Below are 10,000 nucleotides of genomic sequence, written 5' to 3'. Positions count from 1 at the left end.
ATGGGAATACATGATTCTTGAAAGCCATGATGCGGTTCTCTCCTTCACACTACCTTTTGCACACCCGCTATCTTCTCCATCCTAGCAGGCTTATCTAACTTGATAACAGGCCGTTTCTCTCTGATAGCTTGTTGAGAGCGCTGGCATGAATGGGCCGTATGAATTGTGGATCAGCACTGTTGCGTTGCGTCGCTTGCAATCACAGTTCATGAGTCCATTATTGAACTGATGTCTCTGTCCTGTGTTTTCCGCCACATCTGCCAAATTGGTTGGTGCAAATTATTGCTAATGTGAGTTTGACCCAGAGCAGCACAGGGATTGGTCCTTGCCCCGTCTTCTCCAGTCCCACTATAACAACATCACAGTGTGGGCAAACAGCTCCCCACAATTTCACCCGAGGCATCTACAGTAGTGCTGAATTATTTAGGCTTATTTAGCGTTTTGTCCTTGAGCCATCTGTATGAAGGTCATTTGCTGCACGGTTGGGCTCCCATGTGTCGCTTTGAGGGTTTCCTCTGACCACTGGAGGCTGTGTCTCTTTAGCAAATTTGTCAGAAAAGCTGTAAAGCGTTTTCCACTATTCCCCATGTACTGTAACATAAATATTCAGTCTTGATAAATCATTCACACATTATCTGTTCTGTGTGCATAGTTCTGCTTGTCTATCTCATATGCCTCTACCAGTATTAAAAAAAACACCAAATATAAGTGTCTGGATTTCTTATTTATGTTGCTGATATGTTTTTGAATGCAGGTAGGTACATGCATGCACATTTACATTACAATACACAAGTACTGTACTGTACTTACACAACTTTTGGAGTGATATACTGTAACTTTTTAGGTGTGACAAATTCAAGGTCTGTTGGAAAACTACAGTACGTAGATGCCCTTTGCAATACAATCCAGTCCAAGAAGAATCCAGTCATGAACTAATTCAAAGTGTGTGTGTGTGTGTGTGTGTGTGTGTGTGTGTGTGTGTGTGTGTGTGTGTGTGTGTGTGTGTGTGTGTGTGTGTGTGTGTGTGTGTGTGTGTGTGTGTGTGTGTGTGTGTGTGTGTGTGTGTGTGTCTATACCTATACATAAATAGGTGAAGGCAGTGCAGAAGGACCTTCCTTCCAGAAGATCTGGTCGATCTGGTTGCAGCAGCCCCACACAGTCCAACTGCACACACTTAGATGGCTTCATCCCTGCTCAGCCGTCAGCTGGCCCTGACCCTCCAAAACAACCTGCGCCTCGCTGCCCCTGGTAAGACACTTACTACAAGTATTCATAATAATAGTAATAATAATAAACTTTATTTAACATATTCAGGGTCCAGATTATACATGCAAGACATATATTATATCATATGTGTTATTTATATTATTCATATAAAGGTCCTATTATTTACATAAATCGTACTGCGTGATAATTCTATCGTTATGTAATGCACTATTCATTGTTATTCCAGTGTGTTGTTATTGCGTAATACACTAGAATTATTATTACCCCCGTTATTGTTGTTATGACATTCTAAAAACTGCTGGGCCCCTCAGTGGATTGTGTACTGCAAATGGCACATAATGAGCAAAATAAGCCACAACAGAGACTCAGAAAAAAGTGCCTTGTGGAGATCCGTTCCCCCTGTGTGATTAAATCATGTGTACCCATAGGTGCTGTGCACATATAGGGAGAAACAGGACAAAAATGCCCTTTTTGAAAATTGTTTTTTTGGTCTCAATGTACTGTGGTCCCTGTCGACGTGATAATCTACAAACGCTTCATGAACCGATAATGTAAATTGTAGAGATGCACCGGATCCTGATTTTTAGGATCCTGCCGGATACCGGATCCACTGTTTAAGATCCTTCCGGAACCGGATACCGGATCCTACGAAATGGTTGAAACACATAGCCAACTCGCACACGTGGGCCCTTTTTATTATGTTGGCGCAATCTGTTTTTAAGACTCATTGGCTTACTGCCACACTGCCTTCAACGGCCGCTTCCAAAGGGCTTTCACTCCATGCAGCAATTGGGGTTGTGAAAGACTGACTGAAAAGCCTAGGTTAGAGATGCCCCAGATTCTGATTTTTAGGTAACTGCCGGATACCGGATCCACTGATTAAGATCCTGCCGGATCCGGATAGTCTGAAAAACCCTATTATCCTGCCGGATCCGGAACCGGATCTTGGATCCTGTACATCTCTAGTATATTGCCTCTATAGCCAGCTGGAAGTTCCACTTGCTCCCTCCTTCAGCACCTGCCCCCCAAACTGTCTGTGCACGCCTCTGTTTGTATCATTATCATGGTACCATCACTGCCCCATCACTACCACAGATCAGTAACATGTCTTTCTATGGTTGCTCAGTGGCGGCACTCCCTCTATGGTTCTTGCTTGCTGTATAGAAGAGACTATGGTCTGTTTTTCCAGTCCCAAGTTCATGGCATATTAATGATCAACAGTTTTTTTCCGGCTCTAGCCAGCTATGTGCTATTTGGCATCCAAGTTGGCGAAGTGTCAAGTATTCACTGAGAGAGAGGTTAGAACGAGCCCTGCAGCCCCCTGCCTCAAGGCCTATTATATAAGTCCGCTTTCGTGGAAATGGAAATGGAGCATAGGGCCCGCAACAGGCTGCCACATTATCAGAAACTTATCACCACTACACCTTTCTGCCCTCAGATCATCTTTGAGTGAGGACAAGCCCCACGTGCCCACTGGCTTGCAATGAAAAGTGTCAGATGTGCAGATTTCATGTGTTACCTCTGTGTTATAGACAGTTCCTAGAAATGCTAGCCTAGGGTACCTTGGACTTCCCATTTGCCACTTTGTTTAACCGTTTAACCATTTTATCACTGAATTATTGCAAATCTTCACTACCTTTCTGTTGCTGTCTGTGCAGGGTTCAGTCTCACTGCGGTTCTCTAGCCCCAACTCCCAGATACCAGATAGGATCTTTTTCAGAACTCTCAAACACATTGTTTCGTTGTTTTTGTCTCTCCTAGGCTGCAGATATGTCAGTAAAACCGCCACAAAGTCAGAGTTGGACTTTGACTACGATGGCCCCTCAATGAAGACAGAGGTCCCGGGGCCAAGGTCCAATGTGAGTAAACCCTGCTCCACTGCTGTGCCAATACTAGTATAACTGTATAGTGATGACGCCCTGCTGTCTGACTTGCTCGCCTTTGGCTCCTAGTCTGCTCCTCAGACTATTTCTGTCACAAATCAAAGTCTACACACTTGAAGGTGTGGGAGTTCAGTGGGGCCCACTGGTGTTGGATCCTCCACAGGCTCATAGTATCTCCCAGAATTGATTTCATTTCCCATGGTGCAAACCCAAATGACTGAAAAATATGGGGTCTATCTACTTGATAGTGCTGCTGTGTTGGCTGCATACAGTGCAGTGCAGAACGTCACAGTGTTGTGCCCAGCATTTTCCAATTCAGAAGACAACATGTGTAGACCCTGAACTGAAGCTCAGATCATGAATGAGGCATCTGCTTCAGCAGGTTCCTTTAAGATGCTATTTCTGTTCTGTTTATCTGTTTCTTCGCGGCTTGTGTGGGTGTATGTTTATGTAGCACACTGTCTACAGTGTTAGGGGTTGCCGTCTGCCGTCGGGCTGATTCACCCATGTCATTTTCTTTCTTATTCACTTTACAGATGTAATATTTAATGCCAATAGAGAATGCTCAAAGGTGCACCGTGTAATATTTTTAGTAGTTTATTTCCAGAATTCATACTGCTCATTCAGAAATGTTACCTTTTTCATGTATACTTACCACAATCATCAAATTCTAAGTATTCATTATGACTGGGAAAATTGCATTTTTCATTCATGCAAAGGGGGATCTTCTCCATAGTCCACCATTTCAAATTTCCAGAAATAGGCATTGTAGAAGCCATATTTGTGTTTCTGTTATTTTGGAAGGTGAGAAAATGCCTACATTTGCAATGTTTTGAATGTCACTTATTAGTGTAAGGTTTTGTGTTGTTTTTGCTAGGAAACGGCATAATTGCCTCATTTGCTTTGATGTAAGACACCTGTACCTGCTTACCAGCCTACCTGTCACGTGACAGAACACACCCCTTGGACGTGCCTGTGGCACGAATATGAGCACTTTAGATTAGGAAGCTCACTTTGTGTTCGGCAGATAGGAGGGTGAGCAGGAACAGTTTTCTGACTTTGTATTGGCGAATCCAGTAAAAGCCAAGTGAGGCAGGGGGCAAGTACGTTTGTAGATAACCGACGCACAATCCAATATAAGCACGCACAGAGAGGTGAAGTAAATAAAACAACATCAACTTTACTTCACCTCTCCGTGCGTGCTTATATTGGATTGTACGTCGGTTATCTACTTGCCCTCCTGCCTCACTTGGCGTTTACTGGATTCGCCAATACAGGCATTTTTAGCTGCAAAACTTACTGTAGTTTGGTCATACTAGTAAATATTGGTTTATTATTTAAAACGGGCTGCTGTAGTGTTTCGATCAGCTGCAGATGTAATGCCTTGGGCAGAAAGTGCATCTGTACAGAGATTACAGTGTACTATATAGGTCATTGCTGAAGAGGCTATGGCATGGTTCCCAGTCGAGCCAGTTTGCTTTGCTATCGGTGTTGATTAACTGTAGACAGCCGTGTCCCCATTCAACACTTGAAGTAACCCTCAGCATTAGGGCTGGGTATCACAGGCATGTTCTTGTATCGATTCGATTTCGATTCTTAGGGCTTTAAATCGATTGATCACGATTCAATTAGATTTGATTCGATTCAATCCGAATTGATTCAATCCGAATCGATTCAATCCGTTCCCTTCTTGGTGCCAGAATTTCCCCAAAAAGATGCTGTAGCTTATTTTTACATAAAAATGTCAAAGACCTGTAGCTTGACAGTGTAAACAGATTGCTGGTTTTTAATTAGTAGGCCTAGGCCTAATTGACCAATACGTACTGGGTATTTTCCATAGACCTAAATTAAGCAAAAAAAAAAGAAAAAAAAAAGAAAAAGAAGCAAAAAAATGATCTTGTGCCCGGTGAATCGATTATGTGAATTTTAAATGAAATCGATTCAGAATCGATTATTTATGTTAATGCACGTTTCCATCTGTGACTAAATGTCATGTGTTTTTGTGCCTTTCACAGGAGCTGCTCAAACAACTGGGAGAAATCCAGGTAAGAACAACTCATCAGTTGGTTGATTTGCCTTCCCCATGATCCCAATTTTTTTTTTCAAGTCAATTCAAGCTCTCTTCTTCTGTAGTATTACTATTAGTATTCTCTGCATTTTCTTGGAAATATAATATCACATAACACAAAACACATGTAATTCAATTCAAACTCAGAGCCGGTTCCGAGACTACCCTATGATTATCGACAAGTGGTAAACAATACACAGGGAAGCATCTGGGAGTAGAACCATGTGAAAAATATAATTCATTTGTTTCGTTTTTGTTTTGGCTTGTCTGAGGTTGGACATAGTGGTGTCAGTAGGGGTGGACCTCCTCTAAGATGGCAGCCATAGCCGTCGCCGTAGTCATGTGGTGTGATTAGCATAGTGTAGCAAAAGGGTAATGCAGCGTGGCATTGCGTGGGTGGCTGCTTGGGCAAAGAAAGGGGGAGGGGGTGGGCGTTTGTGCATTTGAAGGAGATGGCAAAGGAGATGCATGCCTTGGCACAGGCTCTCTGGATCAGTCTGGGTGGATGGACCCTGCTATGGTGATGCACATTTTCATAATCTGTGGTTTGTCCCCCAACTCATGCACACATGTAAGCACGCACACATAGGAACAAGCACGCACATAGGCATCATAAACATAAGCGCTCTCTCTCTCACGCACGCACACACGCACACACGCACACACGCACACACACACACACACACACACACACACACACACACACACACACACACACACACACACACACACACACACACACACACACACACACACACACACACACACACACACACACACACACACACACACAAAGTGACACCCAGCTACTTGCAGGCAAGAGTTAAGACAAACTCTCACATGCAATCCTGCACAGAAGCTTTTTGGATGAAAGGTGAAGTGGATTCCACTTCCAATACAGGCTCCCATGCACAGTTGACCATTGTGGGGACTGTTTCTGAGCTGAATGTGTTATGTGTTCAGCATTTTCCCCCACATAGAATTCAGGATTCAAGATTCTTTTATTGGTCCTGCAGGAAGTGGGCCTTGGACATCAACAGAGCTGCCACAAAACACACAAAACATAACGCCAACAAATTACACAGCACGGACCATACAGACATAAAGTACAATCACAGACCATGCGTCTTTGCACAAGGCCAAGGTTAGATGCTAAATAAAGGCCTGCCCACTACAGCGCATGCCGTGTAAATAAAGCACTGACGGTTGCAATACGTCCTAAAGGGAGTAGCTGCCAACAAAGGTGCCAGAATGACATTAACTAGATCAGATGGGATGAATCCTAATACATATTTGAAGTGTGTCTCCTTGGAGAGACACAAGGGCTGAATAGAAACACAGCCTTACGGAGCTGGGATTGGAGCATTCTCTTAAAACCTCAGCATGTTACGAAAGTTTATAATTTGGTGTATCCCGAAAATTGTGAAGTCATTGTTAATTAGGTGATGGTGAGGTGAGTTTAAGTCATGTAAAATAGTGCAATAGAACTGACATCACTTCATTGTTTTGTCACCTCCTGTCCTCAAACGGATGCCGTCTATTTTGTTATTTACGTAGATCTGTAACAGTTCAGCGATAGAACATGAATGCACAAAAATACCAAGAGAGTTGTGTATGATTCCTGTCGTCAGCAGCAGTGCCTGGGCCGGAGTAGATTGCCAGTTTGAGAACAGGTGCACGCCATCTCTCAGTGGGATTGTTTGAAATGGCATTTTTCGGTGAATGCAACGTAGTCTTAACCAGACAAACACGTAATGGCAGTTTTGGATAGTCCCGTCTGAACATCAATGCACCACCACCTTACCATGTATTAGCCTACGTCAGGGATGGGCAACTGGAGACCCGGGGGCCACATGCGGCCCGGCTCCTCACTCAGTGTGGCCCTTTGATGAAACATAATTAACCCTATCGCGCCGGATGCATCATATATGTCTCATCAAATTCAAAGCCCTCTCCACGCTGACACAAAAAAAAATCGATCTGAAAAACATCCTGCGTGTCATTTCCAAACGTCCTGCAGTACACGGAAACCGCCACAAGAGAGCAGCGGTCGACAACAAGTTGGCCACAGCTCGGCGAAAAACAGGAAAATGGGGTAGAAGCGGTTTCCCTGACCGACGCTGAGATTTCGTCAAATTGCATAAGGTTTGTGTTCAAATTTCCGAAATATAACTCTACATCCTTTAATTTGAACACTTGCTTTGTGCAATTAAGCAAGGAAGAGTTTATATTTTTACACCGTGTTGCAGAGAGATCGTGCTAAAACTGATGAGACATATAAGCACCATCCGGCGGTGGCAGGAAGTCAGCCATCAAAGCATTTGCTCCATAGGGAAACTTACAAAGCACACCACGACGATCGTTTAACAAAACACACAAGTTGTTTTACTTCAAGACAAAGATATTGCCTTAAGAAACAGGTTTTACTTGCAATTTTGAAAATGTAATGCAAAATGTTGAAATTATGATCTCGTAAAAAATGCATTGAAGTGAATGGAGAAATGGTCCAATTGTAGTAATGGACCCATATATTCAAATTACACATCAAAAATGAATAATGATCTATATTACACTCATAAATAGGTTGTTGAGCATTCGATCAGCTATGTTTTTACATAGATTTTAAAAAATTACCCAACCAGGCTGTGGGAAATGTAAAATATGGTCCTGCTAAAACAAGGATAGGCTTTAAAAAATGGCAGGATCTCACTAAATATTTAAAGATAATCCTCAAATTAAATTGTCTGACAACTTTTTTAAATTAAAAAAAAGTTGTAAATGCATTAAAAGTCATTTTTCAATGGTCATGAAATTGGAATTTTCATTCATTAAAAGCCTGATGCATCATATATGATGCATTAAATATCTCAGCGACCTTAACAAAATTTTGATATTTTTTTTTACATTTCTTATAAGGGACCAATATTGAAGCAAATTCCAAAAAATTAGAATTTTCTCTCATTGCTTTCATGGTTCAGGTTTCATAGGGTTAAAGAAGTAAATAAAAAATTACCAGATTTTTCAAAACACTACTGAATTAATCTGTTGTAATTATACTGTTGGCAGATAGAAAGCACTCCCATTCCTTCCAAATCAAACCAAAATATTGGCAGTCAGAGAGCAACCAACTGCATCTAGAGCTATTGTATGGGAGTTGCAGTCTGGTCCCTGATCATGTGTCCCTCCGATGGTGGCGATGAAAAAATGTGGCCCTCCATATCATGAAAGTTGCCCATCCCTGGCCTACGTGGTATGGTGACATTCCAATAAACTTGTCAAAATGCATTGTGCCGAGCCAGCCCGTTCCCCAGGCAGATATTTCAAGCAAGATCCTGTGTGGCCTTTTACCATAGTGGATGGCAGTGCCACCTGCCAACTGACCCACTGCACTGTTGTCACCTGCTGCTGCATGTTCACAGATGGTGGATGTGAGTTATTCATGCCATGTGAAATTAGCATCCTGTGTTGCTGCCCCCACCTTTTGGAGCAGTCTACCTCTCCACATCCGCCAAGCACCCTCACTGTTAACTAAAAAGCATCTCAAATCCCATCTCCTCACTGAGGCCTGTGGTCTCTATCCCCCCTGCTTGCGCTGATTACAAACTGATTTCCCATGTTACCACCATCATAACAAAATGCCTTCACTGATTACCTTTTAAATGAACCATTTGGCCTTTACAATGGCCACACTACAGTGTTAATTCAACATTTAGAGAATAGTCTGGGACCAAGTACACTCTTGAAGATGTATGGTATGTGCTGAATTAACACTGCATTCATTTACTGTGTACACTACAAAGGCTTGCTGTGGTCAAGAGTACATTAGTGCCTTCTCTCGGTGCATCACTGCTTGTTTTTGTGACCACTCCTGCAAGATGCCTGTGGCAAATTCGTGTGTGTGTGTGTGTGTGTGTGTGTCTGTGTGTGTGTCTGTGTCTGTGTCTGTGTGTGCGTGTGTCTGTGTCTGTGTGTGCGTGTGTCTGTGTCTGTGTGTGCGTGTGTCTGTGTCTGTGTGTGCGTGTGTCTGTGTGTCTGTGTCTGTGTCTGTGTCTGTGTCTGTGTCTTTTTCTGTGCGTGTGTCTGTTTGAGAAAGAGAGAGAGAGTTTGAGAACGAGCCAGCCTTGGTCAGCATCCGCCCCTTGAGCTTGATGTCTTGTGACAGGCGCACAACAAAATCTCCTGCCGATCTGACCCATACTCGCTCTCTTTCCTTTCTCCTCTCTCCCGCTCCTCTGTTCCCCCTCTCCTCCTCTTTCCTCTTACCTACTCAACCTCCTCTCTTTCCATTCCTGCGGTACCTCTCCTCCTGTCAATCCTGATAACTCTCCTCACCTCCACCTATTTCTCTCTCTACTTCTCCCTCCTCTCACCCCCCATCCCCCTCTACCCACCTTTCCCATTCTTCTACCCACTATCCCCCCCCCCCCATTCCCCCCCCTCCCCCCCCCCCCCCCCCCTCCTCTTCTTCCTCTTCCTACCTACCTCTCCCCCCCACACACACACACACACACACACACACACACACACACACACACACACACACACACACACACACACACACACACACACACGCATGCAAGCACGCACGCACACACACACACACACACACACACACACACACACACACACACACACACACACACACACACACACACACACACACACACACACACACACACACACACACACACACACACACATGCACACCCGCAAGTCATAATGGGAGGAGCACAGATGCATAATTCATGAGACTGCTCATTAGCAGAGCGGCGTTGGGCTAATTTAGGAAACTTTTCTGTGGACGCTGCAAAACAAATAATGG

General features: G+C 43.6%; 1 protein-coding gene across 2 annotated transcripts in view; it reads left to right on the top strand.

The window, feature by feature from the left end:
• The window catches only part of abat (4-aminobutyrate aminotransferase), a 51,927-nt gene that overhangs the window by 10,391 nt on the left and 31,536 nt on the right, over positions 1-10,000 (top strand). For both annotated transcript variants that reach the window (XM_063221296.1, XM_063221288.1), the window contains exons 2-4: positions 1,091-1,248; positions 2,989-3,086; positions 5,126-5,155. In XM_063221296.1, coding sequence (XP_063077366.1) covers positions 1,179-1,248; positions 2,989-3,086; positions 5,126-5,155 — 198 coding nt within the window. In that variant the 5' untranslated portion in view covers positions 1,091-1,178. The remainder of the gene's footprint in view (positions 1-1,090; positions 1,249-2,988; positions 3,087-5,125; positions 5,156-10,000) is intronic.

Source organism: Engraulis encrasicolus, chromosome 2 (genome assembly GCF_034702125.1).
Source record: "Engraulis encrasicolus isolate BLACKSEA-1 chromosome 2, IST_EnEncr_1.0, whole genome shotgun sequence".
NCBI classification, from domain to species: Eukaryota; Metazoa; Chordata; class Actinopteri; order Clupeiformes; family Engraulidae; genus Engraulis; species Engraulis encrasicolus.
This window is presented reverse-complemented; position numbering and strand designations above follow the sequence as displayed.